Genomic DNA, 25648 nt, shown 5'->3' with positions numbered 1-25648 from the left:
ATGAGATAATGACGATGAGATGGGGTATCGGGGGCACGTATGTACAACAGCTCAACCCAGAGATCGCAGAGATTCAAAATCAAAACGCTCTTTAAGTACTTATAAAAAGGTAGTACTTCTTTAGTCACTTCAATTGTAGACTACAGTTTCAACAATACTTACGACATTTCGACAACTGAAAATTACCTATGTGTAAGATGTAAAATAGACCTTAAGGAAATAAATATTTTTTAGCACTAATTGGTATTGGTCTTAGAGATTTTTTTTCTATTTCCCGTGCCCTTTCCAATTTCGATTCCAACTTAACTACTCTCTTAATGGTAAATTACAAGAAAGTCAAACAGATTTTTGATGATTATTAATACATGAATAAAAAATTCTTTCACGTCCTGCATTTGAATTTTGCCGCTGAAATGCTGATTGGCTGCTGATCATTATACCACGTGTGTGAGCACTTTCATTCCATTTCATTGGTCGATAGTGTGTGTGTGCCATGTGTGTGTGCAGGGGTACTCTCTCCCGGTTTGGTTATCTCGTAGAGTCGTAGAGTTGGCCACCCTGATTGATTGAGCAGTGTACTTCAAGATGGCAGCCAAGAGCGGTGGTATCGTCGACTGGAGTTCCGTGATTAAACCGATTTTGTCAGCTTCTTGTGGATCTTTTAACAAAAACGATGTTATCGAACTAGTCAAGGCAGTAATACGAAGGTTGTTTATTAAATTTTACATTAAAATACAGCTTGGAAGCTGAGATATTCGCTATCTTAACTCGTGCTTGTGCTCTCGTCAGCCAAGGTGACAGTACAGAAATGGATCGCTCTCTCTCTCTTTTTCTCTTGGGAGTGTATAAGAGAGAGAGAGAGAGAGAGAGATAAAAGAAATTATATATCTCGGAAATTTTCTTTTTCTTGGCTTTCTTGAATATTTATTAGGTTCTTGTATGATTTTCGTTGCCAATATTTATATTTGAGGGTGGTACTATTTTTGGCATTCATTTGCGAGTTTTTGCAATTCATGGTGCTGGACTTGGGATTTTGTTATTTTGTTTAAGAACAGGAAACACATTCGTTGATTAACTTAATTAGTTGGACTACTTCTATTATGACTTTTTTTTCATAGAATCCTATGTTATTTATTGTCGATGGTACAACATTTCTCGGGAAAAACTGAGCTGTTTTTCTTCTCTGTTAAAGTTATTGGTCAACGATTAAAAATGGTACTTTAAAGCATATATTCTAGCGAAATAATTCTTTGTGTTGTAGGCAATTTTAATAAGCTCAAGCTTTGGGGTTTTATTTTCGACTCGTAATTATTGTTGATGTAATAGTTCAACACCATTTAACCTTTTCTTATGTTGGCCTGCTACACAGAGCATTTGTGATTTGTTTATGATAGTGCTCATGAATTTAATGAATTGATTGTATCCTATAAACATAAAAATCTCTCGGTATTATATTAAATTATAGCAGAGCAAGCTCTTGAGATAGCTTTGAAAAATAAATGACTCATTCCATATACAGAAGATTACTCACTTGAGTATTGCATCACGTGACATCTTTTTCTATGAAAATTGTAAAAACGCAAGTTAATCATATATTTACTAAGTGTGCTATATGGTTTTTACAGCGAGACAGAGTTAGAATCACATGATGAAGAATATGTAGCATTTTATACGTCATTTGCTGCTTTGACAGCAGATTATATTGGTTCCTGTGCAAATACCTGTATGTATAATTGTTGTTATTATTTTCTTTGTGAAAATCTCTTACATGTTAGAGTTGTTATTTTTTCATTAATAATTTTTGTCTTTTTTTCAGTCTCTAAAAGCCAAATACCTACTGTTTGGCAAGCATGTTCCATATTATTAAAATATTTGATTGGCAAACTGCCTCAACAAAATTCACAATCAGGAGAAAGCAATGCTCCAACAATTCTAACCACAAAACAATTGTTATTACCAATCAAAGCACTATGCGTGGGACAAGCGTTGCTTGCAAAGTCAGAAGAAGTTGCACTGATTGCAATTATGAAGAATGCAAAACTGCCTCAAAGCGTAAAAAATTCACCAACAAGTGGAGAAAAAGAAAGCACACCACAACCAATTAAAGAGACAAAACGTGCTCGCAGCGATCTGTCAACGAGTATTCTGGAACAGCTGACCATGCCTTTACAAGATTTTGCCATTCCAAGTGACAATGTGCTTGACACAACAAACAAAACTAATTCAGAGGCTGCAAATAGCGAGCAAGGAACGGACACTAGAGTGAGTAAATTATATGTATTTTTTTTTTTTTTTTATAAATTCGCAATGCATCTCATAAAATTTTTGAAATTTTTTTTCGTTTTATTGCGTAATTAGATGATGTTCATTGCAAATAATATAAACACGCTGCAAAGTATGGGTGCAGGTGACATGCTTTTGAACATGTGTTCCAATTTGCCACACTTGTCGCGCTTTGCCCGAAAATATCAAGCATATTTGAACAGGAAAAGCTTTTGTCTGCCTGCAAATCAGTCCGAAGCTCACACAATTCGCCACAGTCTTCATTCAGTCGTCAACGACATCAATATTGTACATAGCGTTGTTTCATTGCCAATTCTCGAACCGTTGACGCCAGCTAAATTAGAGAAATTATCACTTCTCACTATGTCATGTCTCTACTGCTCGATCGCAAACGCTACAGCGTCAAGTATTGTTGGGATTACAAATGCTATCTCACCAAAATGTAGTTCGAATTCAAATGCAAATCAACAGAGTGGCCAAAGTACCAAAAGTACAGAGGAAGAATACGATTCTTTGGCTATCACAGTTGTGGAAAGAAGTTTAGAAATTTTCACCCTAGTCTCGAATATTATTAAAAATAGCACACGAGCTGGTGGACACGTAAGATTGAAAGCTTTGTGTGCATAAAAATTAAAATTATTATTATATTAGTTGAAATATGTTTAATATGTACTTTTAGATACTGCAAAATCACTTGTTAATGGGAGTTTGGCTCCTTGTCGCTGGCTTACAAGCTCAACTTTCAGTAAGCAGCTTCAGTATAGCTGATAAAAGTAAAGAGGAAAAGGGTAAATCGCCTAGTAAAGTACGTGATGGTAGTGGTAGAATAAATTTAATGAAAGTGTAAGTCTTATTTTTCACCTAGTTTATTCATGTAAGGTGACAACATGGAGCCGAATTTCAAATAAGTTTTTCTTGCAGGCAACAAGGTTTTGGTGTTTTATCAGTAGCCCTAGCATCGCACGCTCTAACGTTGATGGGTGCTCTTCTGGAGGATGTCAATGTTGAGGCTGGTATAGAGCAAGCTCAACCACCCGAATTGGCTCCTTTGGAGATTTTAGCTACTGCTACAGCTTTGGAAAGAGTGGCAACTTTTTTTCAAGCTGCACCTCTAAATCACCTGTTATTTTACTTAGCCACCATAAGCTATCGGAAGGCGTGCACGCTCAAGAGAGTGCAAAAGCATCCTCTTGAAGGTGATGCATTGAGCCAGTCTGACTCTACCACTTATTATGAAGATCTTTACAGCTGTTCTGAAAGTTCGACTGATCAAGGTACTAATTTGTTTCTTTAACATTTTTTAAGTAAATTATTATTATTACACTGCATTTTTTTTTTTTTTTTTTTTTTTCATGTATAGAGGAAGACAGTGAGCCTATTTTAGGACTCTGGTTTGAAGAAACTTTAGATTCATCTGATGGTGCACAAACTAACACCACAAAAGAAGTTAATGAGGAAGTCAGTACTGAACGGAGTGCAACAGTTGTTCCTGACAACAAGGAGCCCCATGGGGTAAAAATATTTTACAGTATCTTGCGCGTTTATTTTTACCGCAATACTAAATAAAACGTCGTTTTACAGTACATTTCTTTGGCAACCCAAATTTTCCAATTCATGAATCAGTATTTGATCGGAAGTAGAAGTGCTTATGTGAGAGATTACGTAGTCAATGGATTGGTAGAACAACAAATGGTGATATTAGCTGCGATAATAAGAGACTTGGATTATGAAACAGCTCACACAGAAACGGGTACTATCTCCGTTTTTTATGGTGCCACGTTGGGTGCGATGTATTTTGAATTTTCCCAAGCTTTAAGTCGGTTCACACACAACCTGCTAGCGCGAAATACTTTAAGCGAAACTCTTCAGAATACTTTACTTCACCACTTGGGAGTTAGTCCATGGTCCACGGAAAACGCTAGCTCTTCTTCATGGCCATTGCAAGTTTATCCTAGAACTCTTAGTGTTCTTGCTCAGGTAAATATACACATTTTCACACTTTTCACTCAAGATACTAACAATATTGTATTTTATGTTTCGTTTTTTTTTCGTTTTGTAGATACTCTTGTTAAAACCACAGTTGGAAAAGGAAACCGCTTGCATTAGTATTTGGCAACGATTAATTACAACAATAGTCGAAAACGTTTGTAATCCTCCAACGACTTTCGAAACTAATAACGAAGGTAAATTTTTCAACACATTAATTATAAATGCGTATGAATCTTGTTATCACTTATTACATTGACTTTTTGTTTATAGATTTCAACGTAGAACATGCTCAACTTGTTTTATTTCTCTTTCACTCATTGAACTTGATGCAAAAGAAGTCAGTTCTCCTTCTGACTGGTGGTGGCACAGTTAGATGTAGCGAAGCAATTAAAAGTCCTATGAAAGACTCGCAAATATTGCATCTGTCGCGATTATTGCTTTTGCTGGAGTACATGATGAAACATTTGTATGATGCTCCTTCAAGTTTACTAGAGCAAGTAAGATGATTCGAATTATACTTTTTATAATTTTTAAATGCATATTGCAGTACAACAGTATCAGTTTCTCAATACTGATATTATTTTTACATCATTTCATTCACTGTTTGTCATTTCATTGATCATACATCGCTTTAACATACTTGCATATGCTATAGTAATAAAAATTAGTTTATTAAATACTAGTTTGAGATACCAGGGCCGTCTGTTTGATAGTGAAAATTGTACGGTAGTAAAAATCTCGAACAAACTTGTGAATATAAATCACATTTGCCATTATTTCATGAGTATTTGACCCTTTAATTGGAATTTTCTCAGGTTCAATGGAATCTGTTTTCTGCTACTAGTCTTATTTCCGATACTAAGGAAGGAAATAAACAAGCATCAAGAATATATACATCGTGGAAGGAAATTGAAGATAATTATCGCAAGTATGGGCCACAAGACGAATTTTCCATGAAACCACGGTTCTATAATCTTACAGCTTATGACTTTAACAATCAGGATACACCCAAATTAGACGGATTGGTATTTTTATTCATTTTTTTGTCTTATTATTGTATTGTGTGGAAAATACTAACCTGATCAATTTTTTATTCATAGGCTTGTAACTTTATTTTGGGAACACCAGACAAGTTGAAATATCCGTTATTAGTTGAAGCTCTTATTGATGTTTTAAATATATTGAATCAAACTAGTTTACCAAGAAAAGATAAGTTAAGCTTTACCGGTTTATGTGCAACTCAATACTGTTTTTCTATTTGTTGGAGGTATTGTATTCTTGCATAAAGCTTGATGAAATGAGTTTTTTGACCAATATAACATAACTGAATGTATTGCAATTAGATTGCTGCTTTTGTTGCCACCATCAACTCCTTATGTGGATAAGCTAGCTTTGGGCGAAGAAATTCCTGCAGGTCCCCTGCTACTTCATTCTTTGATATGGGGACCTCGAACGGCATATAAATCATTTGCTGGTTGGATGAAGGTAAGATTATTAACTAACAAATTTTAATACATATATTGGAACTTGGTGGTTTTAAATTTTGAAATATTTATGTTAAAAATATTTCATACAGGATTGCTTAGTTAAACAAGGAATGTACACTCAGTACGCTGAAAATTTATTGAAGACCGTTTCCTCTACCGTCGATTCGCTAAAATATGACATAGCTATTGCCAAGAACTGTATTAAATCATTGAAACCAGAAGTTAACACAAGTGACAAAATGATACCTAAATCGTCACTGCCAAAATTGAGTTCGCTTTGCATTTTGTCCGCAGTTATCGGCAAACTACAAGTTTTGTTGGACGACAACATCGAAGCTTCCAAGTAATACATTTTATTTCTTTTGACTCGTTGAAAAATTCCATAAATTTTTGTAACAATTATTTTTCGCTGCAGAATTCAGCAAACAGCAGATTCTTCTACAATTGTTCACAAACAAGTTGTCGAAACACTGCCGCACATTTTGTCATTGACCGACGCGATCTTATCGTCATGCCGATCTAACATTTTGTATCAAATTCAAGAAACTGCGGAAGGCAGTAAAAAGTACACTTTGAGAGATTTCCTCGTGTTTGATGAAGTTATTTGTATGAGTGGTGCGAATTGGGCAAGCGAAGCTGGGTTGATTAGTATGCTACCAAACAACGTACGATCTGTGCTCGATAAATGGAAAGCCATTAACGTTGCTCAAGTTCCATGGGTATGCCATTTTTTTTAAAGTATTTTGGAACCATTCCCTTTTGAAACCATTTTTTTACTCTAGAATACGTATGCTAATGATATTATTCCGGCCGAGAGTTATATTTTGGCTACAATGAACCATCACATTAGCTCATTGTCGGAAGCTGCATCGTTTTCCATCAATTCGTCTCTCAAGAATTTGTTGCATTCCTTAGTCACGTTTATCATGGAATACATAAAGTAAATTTTGAATTTTATTTACTTAAATTCGTTGATACATTTGCAATTACTCATTTTTACATTTTTTACTTATCAAAGCATTGCATCGGCACAAGAAAATTCCGACATTCGAAATTACGCCACAGATATTCTGATTGCTTTAACGATGGACATGAGAACGGAATACTTTCATGAAATGGCATCAAAGACTCTGAATATTTTGATTGGTGAACCAGAAAGCGAATCACGGCAAATTAGAGAGCATTTATTCGTGCTTAACCACACGTACAATTTAATTGTCGACTACACTAGTAACTCAGAAGATGCGATCAAGTAAGAAATAGTTAAAATTCTTTGATATTCAATATTTGTAAACGTTTCCCATCACTGTAATATTCTATAATTTTTAGCATATCGATCGACGGAAAGATTTTAAAACACTGCATTAAATATTGGGAACAGCTTTTAGAAAAACCAGTAGGCTGCAAAGCCTTGGACCAATTCTTTGCACCAAGTACAAATAGAACTCTTATTTCTGTCCTTTTATCAGTCGCATCCCCACAGTCATCACAACAGTTCAGTAACTACGTTTTGCATTTCTTCAATAAACTTTTTAAAGCGGGTAAGTACAGACTAAATCAATGTGTACAATTGTTAGTTATTGTTGACCAATGAGTGAAAAATAACACTTTTAACAGCCGAAAAAGATAACGAGGGAAATCTTGAGGCACTTTGTAGATCTGTGTCTAATCTCGCTAAAGTTGAGAACGAAAAACTTCAATCCTGGTTGGCACACGTTATTCTCGGTTCCGCAAGCTTGTCACCCAGCTCTTCAACGGCCAACGTGCCAACTCCGACGACTTTGTCGGTACCTACGTAAGAATAATTTTTTTTTTTTTTTTTCACTAGTCAGTTTAATTGAAAATTTCAACGGTTACAAAATGATTAACCACAAAAAAAAAATTTCCAGAGCATCTGTTGTTACCAATGCAGAAGAAGCACCAAAGAACGATACCTCAAACAATGTACCAAACAACGAACAAATGACAAGTCAGCCGCAGGTGCCGTTAACGACGGATACTACACCATCTAATAATCAGATATCAATATCCAACGATGAACAGCAATCTTTGCAAGAAAATAATCAGTTACTTCGGGCTCTTACTAATTACATAGTGAAAGAAAACAGGTAACAGCTTATTTTAAAATATAGAAAATTCATCCCTGATTATTCCACGCAAATTTTAATTTTGTATTTTGCATCATTAAAGTAATATCAGTGATGGAGTATCTGTGACCATTCTTCAAGCAGTTATACCTATAGCTTATCGCATTTTATCTACCACACCGGAGGGAGTAAGCTTTGCAGAATTAATGCAAGTGATGTCAACATTGGCTGACGCGGGTAATGACAAGGGCCACGTTATACTTTTTCAATCTGCTACCGAGTGGATAGAATTATGGTACAATGGATTTTTTAATGTCATTTTTCTCTAGTCAAGAGCAACACCACATTGACATGAACTTTGTTTTTTCAGCAAACAACACCTGCTGAGCAAAGATCCAAAGAATCTCGACAAGTCATCGTCATCGTTCATCGAGGCAGGCTGCTGTATATTGAGTTACATAGCAGACATTGTAAAAGCCGTATGTCCGCAGAAGCTATTAGCCGTACAGGATCGGGCGACTAGTCCACCCTGGGAAGGTGCCCAGCCGATGAATGACATTACTGACAGCGACTGGATTGATGATATTGCGCACGACGAGGATGATAGTGGTGCTGAGGACTCAGACGAGGACAGCCTCTGCAACAAATTGTGCACCTTTACAACAACTCAAAAGGAATTCATGAACCAGCATTGGTATCACTGTCATACTTGTAACATGGTTGACGGCGTGGGCGTTTGTTCGGTCTGTGCCAAGGTCTGCCACCGAGGCCACGACGTCAGCTATGCCAAGTATGGTAATTTCTTCTGTGATTGTGGGGCCAAAGAGGATGTCTCGTGCCAGGCTCTGTCAAAAAGAAGCCCCCAGAGTTCTGAGCACCCAATCAACAATGGTGCGTCGTATCACAATAATTCCGGAATAACGGATAACAATATGTTGTTGCCGAGTAGTCTGAGACGTAGAGTCTCCAGTCCTGTTCACTTCAACGAAAAGCACGATAAAAACAGCAAGGACAAGCAAAAGCAGCTAGCTCTTGCCAAACAATTGGGTAAATAAATGGGCCAGCGAATGAAACAGCCGAGTCGAATTTTTTAATTAACTTGTTAGAACTGTCAAATATTTGTGATTATTTTTATTTTTAGAAAGCTCCAAGGACTGGATACTGTCGAAGTTATGGGGTAGTGGTCTAGTATCATCGTTAGTACAATTGTCACGTGCCTTAATACCAGCAGTCGAGCTTTCATGCCAAAAGTTCTCGCCAGTTGGATGTCATGCAAGAGCACAAGCGGCTCTGGCGGAATTGTTCTACTCACAAAAGAAGTTTGAGCACACGGATCAACTTATGGTGAGTGATAAATACCGGGCTAGATGCGTTATTTATTAGGTATTTCGTTTTTTCCCCTCAAATATCTGTGCCCTGTTACTCAATTCTTATTTAATTATTTTTCTAGCTACCCACGTTGGGCTCACAAGAGGGAGCCTTCGAGAATGTCAGAATGAACTACTCTGGTGACCAAGGCCAGACTATACGGCAGCTTCTATCGGCTCACATGATTAGACGCGTGGCAATGTGTTGTTTATCTTCTCCGCATGGCAAACGGCAGCATCTTGGTAAAAAAAAAATTTTTGATTTTCAATTTGTAACTGATCAAACGAATGCCCGACACACGGTTAAATTATACTTGTGTTTCAGCTGTGTCACACGAGAAAGGCAAAATTACCGTACTTCAGTTGAGTGCTCTTTTAAAGCAAGCTGATTCGTCAAAACGAAAGCTTACTTTAACGAGACTCGCGACGGCTCCGATTCCGTTCACGGTTCTCTCCATGATGGGCAATCAGTGGAACGAAGACTTTCTCGCTGTTTGCGGCTTAAAAGATTGCCACGTATTGACATTCAACAGTTTGGGATCCGTCTCGGACCATTTGGTGTTGCACCCCCAATTGGAGACCGGTAACTTTATCATCAAGGCAATTTGGCTTCCGGGATCGCAGACCCAGTTGGCCCTCGTCACTGCTGACTTTGTTAAGATATACGACCTGAGCAAAGACGCGTTGAGCCCGCTGTATTACTTCCTCGTTCCGACAGGCAAAATTAGAGACTGCACGTTCATTCATACTGAAAATGATGAGTTTCATATGTTGCTCATGTCGTCAGCTGGTTACATTTATAGCCAAGCCATGGACGAGGAAAGTCTGGCTAAACATGGACCATTTTATGTTACCCACACTCTCGAAGTCTTCCACCCAGAGATCAAAGATAATGGCCAAGTCTGCGGTGGTGGGGTTTCGATATATTACTCGCACGCACTGCAACTGCTGTTTTTTAGTTACGCAAGTGGCAAGAGTTTCGTCGCTCCCATGAAGAATATCGACGTCATCGAACTAGTGAGCATGATCAGTGTTTCCAATAAAGCTAATGGTTGCTCGGGCGGTAACAAGTCGAATAACAGTCAGCCACAGCCATTGTGCCAGTGGAGCGAGGTAGCCAATCATCCGGGACTAGTTTGTTCCGTACTTCAGACCAGCAACAACCCCGTTATTCTGATGATCAAACCTGGAGCGATTCTTATTCAAGAGATCAAAGTAACACCAGCTAAAGCCAAGATCATGGACATGGTAGCGATACGGCATCCGAGCTCAAACGCCGAGTACCGCACAACTCTCATACTACTTTGCGAAGACGGTAGTTTGAGGATATACATGGCTGCAATGGAACAGACTGGATTTTGGATGTCGTCTAGCGTACAGCCCGTAGGCTTGACTTCAAGCATGAAACAAACGAAAAAGAAAAAAGCCCTGAAGACGAGCAAGCCCTCGAGCTCGGTTAACTTCCCCATAGACTTTTTCGAGCAGTGTCAAGCAATGAACGATGTCGAATTCGGTGGCAACGATGTACTTCAAGTGTACAATGTGTCGCAAATAAAGCATCGCTTAAACACTACCGGCATGTACGTAGTTTCGACCAAGGCGATGGGTTTCGTGATTGAGATCACAAACAACGATGCCACCTTGGTCATGACTGGAATCAGAGTGCAGGTGGGCTCACAGGACGTGCAACGGGCTCCGCTCTACGTTGAAGTGTTCGGCCGAAGCGTCAGAACAACCATGACGCGTAGTCGGTGGTTCGATATACCTTTGACGAGAGAGGAAAGCTTACAGGCTGACAAAAAGCTTACTGTTACCTTTGGCCCTTCGCAAGATCCCGAGGGTATCATAATGGTTGATTCGATAAAAGTGTAAGGAGAACCTACGTGTATTACGATATTAGTGATTTGCGTACATTAATTTTTCTATCGAATTTTTTTTTTTTTTTTTTTTTTTTTCTACAGTTATGGAAAGACAAAAGATACGTTTGGATGGCCGGAGGAGTCAGAAGAAATTCCTGGGGGTCAAATAACACCCGCCCAACCAACGTCCGGTACTGCAACGAGCAACGACGCGGAAAATTCGACGGTTTCACCCACACCTTTGAACTCTATTGACAAGTAAGAACAATAATTAAAAAATTACTTAAGTGCGTATTTAACTCGTTGAATTTTATAATATAACTGAAACGATGAACAATTTTTAATGTCATTAATTATTATTATAATGCAATCAGACCAACTAAGGATGAGTCAATTAAAATCGAAAGGTAAGAGTTGTTGCAGGATTCGTATACAATTATTAGGGATATTTTTAGTTTATGTTTAATTTACCCTTTTTCACCGAATCATTAAGTTGAAACTATAAAATAATCGGACATACAAATTTTTAGAATGGTTTCCAGTATTCTTGAAGTATTAGAATCGTCATTCACTTTATCAAATGATGAGACAAAAGCAGCCCTCAAACAGACTGCCGTCGAAGTTGCTTCTAACATACTTATCCTTCCAACACCGCCGACAGTACAAGTTCACACAACTGCCCTCTTAGCTGCTTTGCACAGTTCAAAATCAGCATATCATTCCCTAAAGGTAGGTCGAACGAAACTTTTAACTGAATATTTATATTTTCTTCAATAATAACTATCATTAAATTTTCATATTAATTTTCAAGGACCAAGTTTTGTTGACCCATGCCCTTAGTACATTAAAAACTATGCGCAACTTGGATGATCCTAGTGACATTGATGCAGAAAACTTTTATCGATTAGTCTTGATCGTCAGAAGCATAGCAGTAAGCCGACCACAAAACTTGTACAAATTTGCTGAGCAGCATTCAACCAAAGTTATTGATGAAAATTCAAGTAAGTCCATACACATTTTGTGTACCTTTATCCAGAAAAAACACTAATAATTTTTTTTTTTTTTTTTTCCTACAGTTCCAATCTTTGATCAAGAAAAATCAGACAAAAGCAAAGCTCCTGCCGATAATACTGAGCCGCATTTGATGCTTCAAATCATGGATGTGTTATGGTTGTTGCACGCTGCTTATCCAAATAACTTGGCATTGGCACCTGTAGTTGTTCCTGGTCTCACTCACACCGAAGCTGTTATTCATGCAATCATCGAGATCATTCACGCTTTTACTATTTGCGATGTGGATGGCTTCACTCCACTCGCGGCCAAACTGTACTTGCAACTTTTGCTCAGCTCTGATGCGACAATCAGTTTTACCACTAAACAAGCTATTATCAAAGTACTTCGACCTCGATTTAAGAGACGCAAAGTGTACATACCAAGTCCACCACATTACAGTTCCTCGAGTGCGTAGAACGTTTATATTTTATTATAAATAAGTTTTTTCCTGAACCAAATGAAGTTGATACTTATTTCATTATATTTTAGTAACAACAGTCGAAGTTGAAGAGAATCCTGCACCTATAGTGCCACCACCACCGCCACCTCAACCAGCTGAGTCCGTCGAGGGAGACGAGCAACTTGACGTGGATAACGTAGTATCATTGCTGCTGGGTGCAGAGGGTGGTAACCAGGCAGCTGGTGGTGCAGCCGCCCGTAATCCTCTTGAAGCACTTCTCGGCCCAGGTGCTTTTCCTCAGCTCCTTGACATGCCCCATCCTGAGGATGACGATGCCATGGTTGAGTTTGCCATAGCCCTTAGTCTTCAGGATCAAGAGGGTGGTGCCCAGATACAGGCACTCCAGGGATTACAACAAGGCTTTGCAAATCTATCTGGACTAGAAGGATTGCAGAATTTCAGTGGACAAGCTTTGCAAAGCTTACAAGCCCTGGCTGCTCAGGGCTTAGTGCAAGCTCATGGAGCAGCTCAAGTATGTTTATTTTCAATTCGATTAATTACAATCAAAATGGATTTAACTTATAAACTGAATCTCTTCACGTTTTCTTTTCCAGGTACAAGAGGCAGGCCATTATTCTGACACTACTGCTTCAGCTGGTGGCTCGGATGACGAAGGGTCAACCGCAGCAACGGACGGAAGCACACTGAGAACGTCACCTGCAGAACAGGTAAGTAAATTTTATGTAATACATCATAACAATATATTGTCTTAATTAACACGCTCTTTTGTTGTTGTTGTATTTTCAAAAAAAAAAGGGTGGCAGCAAGGGTGGCAGTGAAAGTGGAGGTAGTGAAAGCGGTGGAAGTGTTGTTGATAGTATAATGGGTGAACACAGTGTATCAGGTCGCAGTTCAGCATACGGAGATGGTCAGGGTGACGGTATGTCTGCCAGTGGAAACCGATCCAATCAACAAGCTCGATCTGAAAGTAGCTCAACCAGTGCACCGACCACGTTCGCGGTGAGAAAATATATATAGCTCAATTTTATTCTCATACGTATAGGTTATGTAGGACAACCAAATTCACGTTAACATAATTATTGCAGGGTACTGGACAAGATGGAAACACCGAACAAGAACAAGGAATCGAGCAAGAGAACGAAATTGCCGGGGAGATAACGAAAAATTTGCACGACGTGCGACTTCTTCTACTAGATAGACTGATGCAGTTCATTCCCAGTCTGTCTGTTGTTCCTGGAGTTCGGGCCATTCCTTTCATGCAGGTCATTCTAATGTTGACGTCTGATCTTGATAGCCAGGACGAAAGGGACAGAATATGTTTCGCCGAGTTGCTTGACTTGTTTGTCAAAGAACTCAACATGGAAAAGCCAGATGTGAATGGCGTTACGGATAGAACGAACAAGAGAGAAGTTCATCTCGTGATTATGCGATTGCTAAGCGTTTTGATGTCACGATCAAAGTACAATACCAAAGGACAATCTGAATGTTCGAACTTCACGTCGCAAATGACAGCTGCTACCTTAAGCAAGTCAGGGGTCATTGAGTATTGCTTGGCCTTACTAAAAGCATTATTAGAATACTGGAAGACAGTTTCTTCTGATGAGTCGGGAGTAGCCATTGGAGGACAGCTGCTTAAAGAGCACCTCGCTACTTCACCTCCCGACATGTCACCGTTCTTTTTACGGTTGTACGTTAAAGGCCACGCAAATGACGTTTTCGAACCGTATCCTCAATTATTAACGGAAATGGCTCTAAGATTGCCTTATCAAGTGCACAAGTACGCTGAAACTGGTACGGTTCAACCGGCCTTTGATCAACAGTCCTGGTACTACTATCTTTGCGAGTACATGATGTCCTACCAAACGCCGTTCGTGCGTCGACAAGTCCGAAAATTATTATTGTTTATTTGCGGCAACAAAGAAAAGTACCGACAACTTCGTGATCTTCATGCGTTGGTTTCTCACGTAAAAGCCGTACAACAATGCTGTAACAACGGTGGCTACGACGTCTCGCAACCTTTGCCCCATTCGATCAATTTGCCCTATGATTCCTTGGTAGAACTGATCGAGCATTTAAAGTATTGCGTCGAGATAGCTACAAACCGAACGGGCAATTGGCAACGATTCTGCCTGAAAAATAACAACGTTTTATCGTATTTGTTTACTGTTTCCACGTTGTTAGACGAAGGTATCAGTCCGACTGTTCTGCAGCTGCTCCAGTGCGCAGTATGTTCGTCATCCAAATCGAAAGATGTCAAGGGCAAGGACGTAAAGTCAGCCATCAACAGTAAAGAGAGGCGGGAACGCGAGAAATCCGAAGATTCCGACACCGAAGCTAAATTCGAAGAAACTCAGTGCATTACGTTAGTCGAGCAGGTTCAAAAGCAAGTCCCACAAGCTTTGCTCACTAAATTCATACAGACGTTCCTGCTAGAAACAAATAACACGAATATACGTTGGCAAGCCCATTCTCTAGTTCAAGCCATGTACAAACATTCCAATGCCACCGACCAAGAGAGTCTACTTGATCTTTTATGGCGTTTGTGGCCATACCTACCGATTTACGGTCGCAAGGCTGCGCAGTTTGTCGATCTTGTTGGCTTCTTCTCTCTCAGAGCTCCTCACAGTAGTAAAAAAATGCACTATTACATGGAGCAAGCCGTCGCGGTATTGCACGCTCAGAACCAAGTTCTCTCGCGTCATCCCAATGCTAATTTGTACGCTAATCTTGCTCAGTACGTTGAGCTCGATGGTTATTATTTGGAGAGCGAGCCTTGTCTCGTGTGCAACAATCCGGAAGTACCAATGGCTATAATCAAATTGTCCTCTATAAAAATGGACTCAAAATTCACCACGACCACGCAAATCATCAAACTCACGAGTAGTCACAACGTCAGCCGCATAACTTTGCGTATAAGCGACTTGAAACGTACAAAGATGGTTCGCGCCATCAACGTTTACTACAACAACAGAACGGTTCAAGCCATAGTAGAGCTCAAGAACAAACCTGCCATGTGGCACAAGGCGAAGAGAGCAAACCTCGGGCAAGGCCAGACCGAAGTTAAAATGGAGTTCCAGTTACCGATCGTTGCGTGCAATCTAATGATCGAGTACGCCGATTTCTACGAAAACATTCAGGCTTCGTCTGAGACGCTCCAGTGTCCTCGCTGTTCGGCCAGTGTGCCGGCCAACCCGGGCGTTTGCGCCAATTGTGGTGAAAATGTTTACCAATGTCACAAGTGCCGTGCCATCAATTACGATGAAAAGGATCCGTTCCTGTGTCATGCCTGTGGCTTTTGCAAGTATGCCAAGTTTGATTACACATTGACAGCGAGGCCTTGTTGTGCCGTCGATCCCATCGAAAGCGACGAAGATCGGAAGAAGACGGTATTTGCTATAAACACGCACTTGGAAAAAGCCGACAGGGTCTACAAGGCCTTGATCACGCACAAACCAACGCTCGAGACACTTTTGGTTAGTAATTAATCTTCAAAGTCATGTAGTTGCTATTTATTATTTATTTTCTATTAAATATTTCTCATTTGAACATCCAATTTTTATTTAACGCAGCTAAAGATTTCCGAGCACCGACTGGACCGTTCGTTGGAAGACAACGTGGTAACTCAGGCGACCGCCAGTGGATCCAACAACCAAGTGAATCGAGCCATTCAGCTGTTGGCCACAAAGTACTGCAGCGATTGTAAAACGTCGTTCGAAGAGTTAAGCAAAATCATCCAGCGCGTGTTGGCCTGCAGGCGTGAACTAGTTGCCTACGATCGCAATCAACGTGGACAGAGCGTGACCCATCGTGGCTCGATCATTCCCGAAGAAACTGAAAAGGATAAGGACTCGGTGAGCAGCAATACCGTGGCTACTCCGGTCGTCGGGCGATGCTACGGTTGCGCTTCAGCTGCCACCGAGCATTGTCTCACGCTACTTCGAGCTCTGGCGACAAACAGCGTTGCGCGCGAAGTGCTCTGCAAACAGGGGCTCATCCAAGAACTGGTCGAACACAATTTGAGGCGAGGAACTGTACAGGTGCAGGAGGAGGTCAGGCAGCTGTTGTGTCTTGTCACTCGTGACAATACCCAATCGACAAAAGAGCTGTGCGCACTGCTGACAAACAGGGTCACGATGACTCTTAGAGGTAGGGTGGTCACGTCGGATCTGTCGACGGCAGTAAGACACGAGATGGCTCTTCTGGGCGCTTTGATACAGAAAGAGGATTCGTGTTGGGAGCAAAAACTCAGATGCGTCATGCAGCTGTTCCTGATGGCCTGCAAGGACTCCAAGAGCCCAGTCGTCATGGGAAGTATTATTTTACCGTGCCTGAAGATTTTGCAGAGTTTGCTCAAGCCCGAACAGCCTGCCTCGAAAAAAAACAAGGACAAAACCATCGAGTCCTTGGCCACGGTTCAGCCTCCCGAAGGAGTCAGTATTGACCTTGGCGAATGGCTACGCGGCGACAACAAGCACTCTTATAACGAGTGGCTCAAGCGAATGCCGTCAAAGAAAACAGATGCGCAGCAGAACAAACCTCTAAAGAAGGAGGAAGCTCGAATCCTCTATCTCAGCGAGAAATACGGTTATCGCTGGTATTATCGTTGCGCGCACTTGCGCGGTTTACAGTCTCTCAAGCTCACCAACGGCTCGTGGCTCAAGGAGGTCATATTCAACCCAAGCTCGCGCCTTGCTCGCCAGGTCGTCTGCAACATGGTCGAAAATCTCTGCCAGGGCACCGAACGCAAAAAAGAGGTCCTGCTTCTGCTTACAAGCTACCTGGACGAGTTGTGCGTCGCCGGCGAAAGCAGCGCCGAATACCTGAATCTCTATCAAAGCCTGATTAAGCAAGTGCCTTGGAAGCAGTTCCTCGCTGTCAGAGGTGTGCTCAACATCCTGGCTAATTTACTGACCAAGGAGATCGCCGAGTTGCACAGGCTCGAGGAAACGACCCTTACGAGCGATTTAGCGCAGGGCTACTCACTTAAAATGCTCACGGAGCTGTTGTCGACCTTCTTGGATCAGGAGAACATTAAGCAACATTACAAGGGCAGACTAGTGGGGGCAGTGCTCAATGGTTATCTGTCGCTGAGAAGATTGGTTGTACAGAGAACGAGACTGATTGATGATACGCAAGAAAAGCTGCTCGAACTCCTTGAAGAAATGACCACTGGTTGGTATTCGAAGCTACTATTTTATTTTTTTTAATTCTTGTCAAAAGAGTGTAGGTTACTTTGGTTATGATATTTTACTTGTGGGTATTTGTAGGTACTGAAGAAGAAACGAAAGCGTTTATGGCGGTGTGTGTTGAAACCGTACAAAAATACAGTCCCCAGGACGTACGAACTCCTGTATTTATATTTGAAAGACTGTGCTCGATTATTTATCCCGAGGAGAACGACGTAGGGGAGTTCTTTTTGACGTTGGAAAAGGATCCGCAACAGGAGGACTTTTTACAGGGGCGTATGTTAGGAAATCCGTACAGTAGTTTAGAACCAGGTCTAGGGCCACTTATGCGCGATGTTAAAAACAAAATTTGCCAAGACTGCGAACTAGTAGCGTTGCTAGAAGACGACAATGGAATGGAATTGCTCGTAAATAATAAAATCATAAGCTTAGATCTTCCTGTCAAAGAGGTAAGATATCTCGAAACGATTGGCTTAATAGTTGATATGTATATAAAAAAAAAAAAAAAAAAAAATTAATATTAAATTTTTTATTTTACCCAAGGTATACAAAAAAGTTTGGGTACAGGAAGGCGGCGAGTGCGATGCGATGCGTGTCGTTTACAGGATGCGCGGTCTTCTCGGCGACGCGACTGAAGAATTTGTTGAAACTTTAAACGCCAACAGTGAACAGGAGGTGAACAACGAAGAAGTGTACAAGATGGCAAACGTTTTGGCGGATTGTGGTGGATTGCAGGTGATGCTCGATCGTATTGCGGCGATTCAAGACGTGAGCCGGGCCAGGCCATTGCTCCAAGTATTGTTGAAACTGTTTAGACTTTCGGTCAAAGTAAAAAAGAACCAAGATGTCCTGAGCAGACCCGAATTGGGAGCCGTGACTGTACTGCTCGACGTTCTGCAACGCTGTCTTGCAAGCGATTCTGATAATACGCAGTCGAAAGTTACCGAACAATTGCTCGACATCATGGAGACGATCTTGGCTAATGCAGCTTCTCAGCCGTTGGAAAAATTCGAGGAGTTCTCGCGCACCCTCGGCAGTCCCGAACACGTGAAAGCCCTACTCTCGTGTACTCAGTCAACGGCAGTGAGGCAAAGTGTAAGCGTCCTTCAACATTTGGCGAGGGTGCTTGCGGCGCTGACCTACGGCAACCCAGATAAAATGGAGCTTCTCTGCAATTACTTCAAACCTGTCCTGAATTTCTATAAATTCGATTATGAACACACTGTAGAGGATGAACAGAAACTCGAGCTGTTTTGTGTGTTGACTCAAGGAATCGAAAGAAACGCGATTGGCAATACCTTGAAGGATCACATGATCAACATGGGTATTGTTAAAGAAGCGTTCGAGTACATCACGGTAAGATTGATAAATGTTTGATCATCTGAGAATCCACTTTGTACTCGAGAAACTTTAAGCAATGGACTGTTCAATTCTATTTTCAGGTTCATGCGCCTTGTGTTAAACCAACCCTTGTGAGAACAGACAGTGACGAGCTCAAGGAATTCATATCGAAACCGGCATTGAAATACATCTTGAGATTCCTCACGGGCTTGGCAACGGACCACGAACCAACGCAAGTAAGTTTTCAATCGAACAAAAATCAATTTCGTGCTGAAGCAAATTCTGATCAGAAACTCATTTATCTTTCGATTTTTCAGCTTGCAGCGTCGCAAATCACCATCAGCATCATTCACAGGCTAGAACAAGTATCGTCGAACGAACACGTGGGCTCGTTGGCCGAGAACTTGCTGGAAGCTTTGTGCACGAATAAAAAGGTCGCTGAGCTGATTGAGGAGGTGCGTCAACATACACGTAACGAAAAGAAAAGGCTGGCGATGGCTATGCGCGAACGGCAACTTGGTGCCTTAGGCATGCGAACAAATGACAAGGGACAAGTGACAGCGAGCGGTGCTATACTGCAACAAATGGAGGATCTTGGCGATGAGACTGGCCTCGTTTGTGTTATCTGCCGGGAAGGCTATAAATTCAAACCGAATATGGTGTGTTTGATGATGTCGATCAGCGTTATTTCTTTATGTCAAAAGACAGAGCTTTTTTATTCATCGATGAATAATTTTTCTCTTGACAGGTTCTGGGTATTTACACGTTTACCAAGCGTTGCAACGTAGAAGAGTTCGAAACGAAGCAACGCAAAACGATGGGCTACACAACGGTCTCGCACTTTAACGTTGTACACGTGGACTGTCACATGTCAGCAGTGCGACTGGCTCGAGCGCGTGATGAGTGGGAGAGTGCCGCTTTGCAGAACGCTAACACCAAATGCAACGGTCTATTGCCTCTTTGGGGACCACAAGTGCCAGAATCAGCTTTCGCGAGCTGTTTAGCTAGACACAACACTTATCTCCAGGAGTGCACTGGACATAGGGATATCTCCTACACGTCTACAGTTCACGACCTAAAGCTGTTGCTTTTACGTTTTGCGCAAGAGAAGAGCTTGCACCATGATGCAGGTGGAGGTGGCCCTCAGTCGAACATTCATATTATTCCCTACCTCATTCACATGGCCCTTTACGTTATTAATACGTGAGTATCAAAGCAATATCAAGTTTCTTTATGAACTACACATCTTTTGTGCACATTAAAATCATTATATCAAATATTCGTAATGGGTTCAATTAGTACGAGATCAGCACCTAGGGAGGAAAAGTCGCTTGTTACCTACCTAGAATCATCACCCAGCTCAGCCTGGCTGGATAGCTCTTATGATGCCGAAGGCCCACTTTATCAGTGTACCCTGTCCATGTTGCTTTTAACGCCGGAACGCTGGAAGCGCTCGAAATTGGTACACCTACGAAGACTGATATTGCTTGCGCACCAGCGGTTTGTTTCGCCTTCGGCAACGACCAAAACGCTGGCTGACGCCACCGTTAAAGATTATTCAGTTTATAAAAGTGCACTGATTTTCTTTGGTCTCGTTGACTGTATCTACGCACACTTTTTCAAAGTAAATGTTTATTTTCCAATCTGATTGTGTTTGATTTTTATTTAACGCTGTCAAATTAAGATAAGGCGTTAAATAACGATTGTGTTGTATTTGCAGAAAGTCAATGTTTTGAGTGATGATCAATGGCCAGCTGTCTTGGCTGAATACGTTCGACATAATGATGAAGCTTTGTTAAAAGCATCGGAAAAAATTCTTGCAGCTTACCGAGACGAGCTGCTGCCATGTGCAAGTTTCGATGAATTTTGCGATGTTTCAGGTCAGTATGAAATATTTTATTTTATCATAGTATAATAATAATGACAAGAATTACAAATTTTATTTTATTCTATTTACAGGACTTCTCGAAGAAATTCCCAACCCCTCGATGTTTATAACTGATCTTTTGCAAAGTCTCGCCTAATCAAGCAATGGTTTTTATTTTTTATTTTAAAACTCGTTGAAAACTAACTGCCTTTCTTTTTTTCTTTTTTTTTTTTTTATCAATTTGCGTTCGTTATAATCATGTGATGAAAACCAAAAGTATAAATTTTGTAGCCTTGTATAAATTGCAAGAATTGTTAAAAATGTACCTTACAAATAAATTCAATTAAAAAATAACATAAATTCATTACTTTAAAAAAATATTCATGTTTTTGTGTACCCTCCTTTTTATGCATAACAAAAAATAAGAAGGTCTTACTCCACTTGCTCTGCTGTTGATAAATTCCTGGACAAATATATTATTGATAGAGCTGATGTTTTTTTTTATTCATATATTTTTCATATTACTATATTGCTACATGCTTTTTTCATGTTGTTTTCGTATTGTAGAGGTATAATAAACCTGGGTATACAAATGTATATTATACGTGTATTACACAAGCTTACATATATATTACACGCACACACACACACACACACACACAAATGAATTTAAAGGGCTCATGTTTTTTTTGGTAAAAGCTTACTTTTTGACGATAAAAAATGTTGCTGGAAAATTTTATATTATATCATGTTTCTTTTTTCATATTCTACTTATTCTCTCCACTATACGTATACGTATATAGAGTCAGTGGGATGGAAAAAAAAAAGAAAAAAAAAATGGCACACTTACTATTAGAAACAGGCTACGAGCTAGTCTTATGCAGGGCTCCGATACGCCACGTCTTAAGTACTCGGACAAGGACGTATTATGCCTATTTACAAAAATACCACGACGAGAAAAGAGAGAAATTAAAAAAAGAAATCAGACGAATCTATATTTTTGAAAAATGTTTTTTCATTCTTGTATATATAATTTTCCTCTTCGGATGTACAAATAATAATTTATACCAATTGATGATGAACGGAAATGTTAAAACTTTTCGATAGCTGCATTGCCCAGTGCTAGCATGCAGGTGCGCAAGTGTTGTTGGCAAAGATGGTAATCTTTGATGGGCAGAGCCAAGCTTTCGTCCAAAACCTTCAAAACCTCCACGTAAGACTTTGATGCTTCTTCGGGTTTGTTATCCTGGAGGTGTCGCTTGGCCGCTTTGTAAAGCGAATCCGTGTCCTGTATGGCTTTCAACCCCTTCAATATGTTCGTACTTTTGCCGCACTTTGAGCACGAGATCATAAACGAATCGGTGCTTGCATCGACTAGCAAAACATTGCCACAGGAAGGCCCCGTGTCACATTTGAATCTATTCGAAGGAAAAAAAATTTGCTCGCTCGTCAAACCCACGAAAGTTTCAAGTGCAAAGAGACAATATAGTGTATACACCCACCTCAAAATATTCGCATCGATGTTCCCCAAAAGGGGCCAATGGTCCCTACACGCCTCGCAATTGCAGTCGAACCAGTACTGAAGTCGCAGGTGACGCTTTCTCTCGCTCTCCTCCTCCGCGGTGAATATCGGCCCGTAATTCTCGGAAATTTCCCCACCAGCTGGAATAGATCGGATGGCTCGAACGACCATCGCGTTGCCGACAAAGTATCTGCCGTCAAAAGTATTTGTATACTTACCACACGCGTGTATATAATTATATTTATGTACATAAAAAAAAAAAAAAAAAAAAAAATGTGTAGAAAAGTTTGAAAAAAAAAAACCTGACGACTCCGGGATTGCACGAGTGGTTGAATAGCGCCACCGTCGGGTAAACCCCACCACCGACGAACTCGCTCCTCCCATTCGTCAAGTGGGGCCTTTTACGGGGCCTCACGAATTCGGATATCTTCCCAAATACGTTTCATCATTACGGTTAAATACATATTGACCCAAAAACCACACACGCGTGTGCATAAATATATACATATCGTCATCATCATCAATATTATTATTATTATTGTTGTCGTACCGCACCTCGTGGGAGTTGAACTGGAGGAGCTGTATGTGGTGCAAAATCGCGTCCGCGATCAAGACTTCGGGCCCGGACAAGGGCTGGTCCGCCGTATCCGGGGTCTTAAGGGCGTCCGGCACGTACGAAGTCGTCTTGAGGACCCGTAGCAGCCACCCCGCCATGTACGCCCGGTGGAAGAGGTCCTCGGCCGTTCTCTCCGACTCGTGAGTGACTGCATCAGCGAAGCCAACAAGTTATAACGATGCATCGATGTGTGTATATTATACGATCAACGCAGCCAAACTCGTCACCGCGGACGTACCCAAATTGTAAAAAGTCCCGTAGTCCGAGGCCAGGTAGGGCCTGGCTCTGCTCGGCTTGGCCCTCCCCCGGAGCTCGTCCACCCTCAGCTCCACAAAATCGGCGAACGGCTGCTGGATGACGGCGCGCAGCGCGAGGACGCACGTCACCGAGGTGTTGGTGCTCCAGAGGGGCCCGAGGATCCCGCACTCGAACTCGTGGACCCGGGCGTCCGCGTCCCGGCAGCCGGTACTGCAGTAGGCGACCCAAGTGCACACCCCACAGCCCGCGGGGTACGCCGCGGTTACACGCACGGTGCACCAGTGGCAATGCGTCAAACTGTATACATACATATACATATATATATACACACAAGCCGGAAAAGTATAGATGTGGTATACAAAGGACATAGGTATACTGATTGGAACACGCACTGACCGTTTTTCGGCCAAAATCGTGGCGCAGTGGGGCCTTTCGACGACGAGGATCTCCCCGGGCCGGATGTCCCTCGTAGCTACGGCGTATCGTCCCACGTCGCCACCCGCGTCCCTCACTTCGACGGCCTTGCTACACGCCGGGTACACGGGGTTGCGCTCCCTCATCCTCGGCGTGGCGTCTCTCTCCTCGGCCCTTTACACCCAACATCAAAGAACGGACACGTATATGCAGTATAACTCACCTGTGTACGTATATATATATATATACACGTGTACACGCAATGGGTCGAGAACAAACCGTTTTTTCTCCATATGGAGGAGTTGTTGCCTGGTCGGGCCCGACCGTTGGCTCAGCTGTTCCCCCTTGAGCAGCACAGCGAGCATCACCCTCATGTCCGCCTCGAGCTTCGCCTTTTTATCGGGCGCGAGCTCGCGGGCGTCGTCGAGGGCCCGTATGGCCCTTTTGAACGAGTCGACCGCCTCGAGGTGGCGCTTGAGGGCCAGGAGGCACCGGGCCCGGCGCTCCTCGAGCTTGTAGAGCAGCTGGCCCGGGTAGCCGGTCTTCAAGGCCTCGTCGCAGTCGCCCAGCGCCACCTGGTAGCGCTCCAGGTGGTACAACGCGGCAGACCGGTTGGCCAGAATCACGGCTAGCTCTGCGGCACACGGGACACTTGGCCCGATCAACCTCTACGTGCGTATACGATTGTACAGCTTATGTTGGTGGTGCGCGTATGTACACTCACCCTCGTTGGTGGGGGCGAGAACGGCAGCGTCGTTGTACTCGTCGATGGCGACCTCGTAGTGGCCCAGGCCGAAGGCCGTGTTGCCGGAAGCCTTGAGGGACCTGGCCCGGCTGGCGCTCTTGGTGTCGTAGTTGTAATCGGCCATGATCGGCAACTCGTGGGTGGCCGGTAGGCTCATGAGGAAGGCGACCCGGGCCCCGTTGCCGTCGAGGCCGGAAAACCGGCGGAACTGCTCGGCCGAGACCGAGGCCCGGGCTTTCATTAGGTTCTCGCAGAAGAACTCGCCGGCCTCGTACTCGGGCTCGTCCTCCAGTTGCAGGTAGCTCTCTTTGAACTCGTCCGTGAAGTAATCCTCCAACATGTCGTCGCTGTTTCGTTAGACTTGCTTTACTCTTTTATTTGCAATTTTATGCTTCGGAAATTCTTTGATAGCCGCATTACAACACACGTGGTGTTTATATGTATATATATGCTTACACGGGTGGGAAAAAAAAAAAAACTTCAACACCCTTACAACTACGCGATTTTCGCATCAACTTGTAGAGTTGACGTTTTTTTTTTTCTTTCCCACAAATTGTTCGGTTAACCGTTGTTAGGATAAACGAAACACGTTGAAAATCTATACGTGTAAATCGATAACAATGTTAATTGACAACGTATTGTGGGCGAAACGAAAATTCAATACAACTTACGCCATGGGTACGTATATTTTTCTTCAGGAATCAATGTGTATTGCACGAAGCGAACGTTGGAGTAAACGTTAAAGAATATCTTTGAATGATGACAACTAAAGGCTTCCCATCCGGGGTAAACGACACTTTATTTAAATGCACATCGTCATCGTAATCGAGGCTCCCTCGGTACTGCCGAGCTTAGAGAGCACAGCTCTACACCGCCACTGCTATACTTTTTCGTCAAAGTGCTGCAGCTATTTTAGTTCAGTTGGTTTCTATTTTAGGCCCCGGTAAGACGTAAAACAAATTTCTCTTTTATAGGAGGGACCTCATGTCGCTCGCCATTTATACGTATACTGTGTATACGCATTGTGAAAGTAAGCATCAATAAATTTGCTTCCTAGGTATAGCTTTTTTTGTTAAAAATGCATTTGCAAAATGATCTAGCTTTAGGTGTAAGAATTTTCAAGTTGATGAATGTAATTTTTTACGGAAAAATT

The 25648-nt window shown here is 41.8% G+C and overlaps 2 protein-coding genes across 5 annotated transcripts; one reads left to right on the top strand and one right to left on the bottom strand.

Moving 5' to 3' along the window:
- Nucleotides 1-585: 585 nt before the first annotated feature.
- On the top strand, nucleotides 586-21293 carry poe (E3 ubiquitin-protein ligase-like protein poe). Of its 4 annotated transcripts, none has more exons than XM_089589697.1 (43): nucleotides 586-707; nucleotides 1626-1723; nucleotides 1817-2262; nucleotides 2359-2883; nucleotides 2963-3126; nucleotides 3205-3557; nucleotides 3644-3795; nucleotides 3865-4260; nucleotides 4343-4466; nucleotides 4543-4769; nucleotides 5088-5297; nucleotides 5373-5539; nucleotides 5616-5757; nucleotides 5849-6102; nucleotides 6175-6478; nucleotides 6542-6699; nucleotides 6778-7011; nucleotides 7089-7300; nucleotides 7377-7522; nucleotides 7779-7867; nucleotides 7959-8141; nucleotides 8217-8893; nucleotides 8988-9190; nucleotides 9297-9456; nucleotides 9539-11081; nucleotides 11175-11330; nucleotides 11447-11479; nucleotides 11603-11801; nucleotides 11884-12073; nucleotides 12149-12532; nucleotides 12615-13057; nucleotides 13140-13253; nucleotides 13342-13545; nucleotides 13632-16019; nucleotides 16116-17718; nucleotides 17814-18181; nucleotides 18276-19088; nucleotides 19175-19309; nucleotides 19391-19732; nucleotides 19822-20276; nucleotides 20373-20697; nucleotides 20794-20953; nucleotides 21033-21293. In XM_089589697.1, the coding sequence occupies exons 1-43, from the start codon at nucleotides 586-588 to the stop codon at nucleotides 21095-21097; spliced, it is 15666 nt and encodes a 5221-aa protein (XP_089445823.1). In that variant the 3' UTR covers nucleotides 21098-21293. The 4 variants fall into 4 exon arrangements, with proteins under 4 accessions (XP_089445823.1, XP_014213804.2, XP_089445824.1 ...); XM_014358318.3 differs by having other exon boundaries at nucleotides 7377-7554; nucleotides 7649-7867; nucleotides 7950-8141; XM_089589698.1 differs by lacking the exon at nucleotides 11447-11479.
- A 616-nt stretch (nucleotides 21294-21909) lies between these two features.
- LOC106643257 (SET and MYND domain containing, class 4, member 3) lies at nucleotides 21910-25301 on the bottom strand. Its single transcript, XM_014358314.2, has 9 exons — nucleotides 25167-25301; nucleotides 24475-24842; nucleotides 24030-24384; nucleotides 23733-23924; nucleotides 23317-23633; nucleotides 23018-23226; nucleotides 22765-22889; nucleotides 22443-22652; nucleotides 21910-22358 (listed from the first exon to the last, which is right to left on the bottom strand). The coding sequence occupies exons 1-9, from the start codon at nucleotides 25169-25171 to the stop codon at nucleotides 22031-22033; spliced, it is 2109 nt and encodes a 702-aa protein (XP_014213800.2). The 5' UTR covers nucleotides 25172-25301; the 3' UTR covers nucleotides 21910-22030.
- Between the last annotated feature and the right edge of the window lie 347 nt (nucleotides 25302-25648).

The sequence above is a fragment of the Copidosoma floridanum genome, unplaced genomic scaffold (genome assembly GCF_036245765.1).
Source record: "Copidosoma floridanum isolate Cflo_tuat_1 unplaced genomic scaffold, Cflo_Japanese_pri ptg000009l, whole genome shotgun sequence".
Taxonomy (NCBI): Eukaryota; Metazoa; Arthropoda; class Insecta; order Hymenoptera; family Encyrtidae; genus Copidosoma; species Copidosoma floridanum.
The sequence above is the reverse complement of the archived record's forward strand: the minus strand, read 5'-3'. Positions and strand labels throughout refer to the sequence as shown.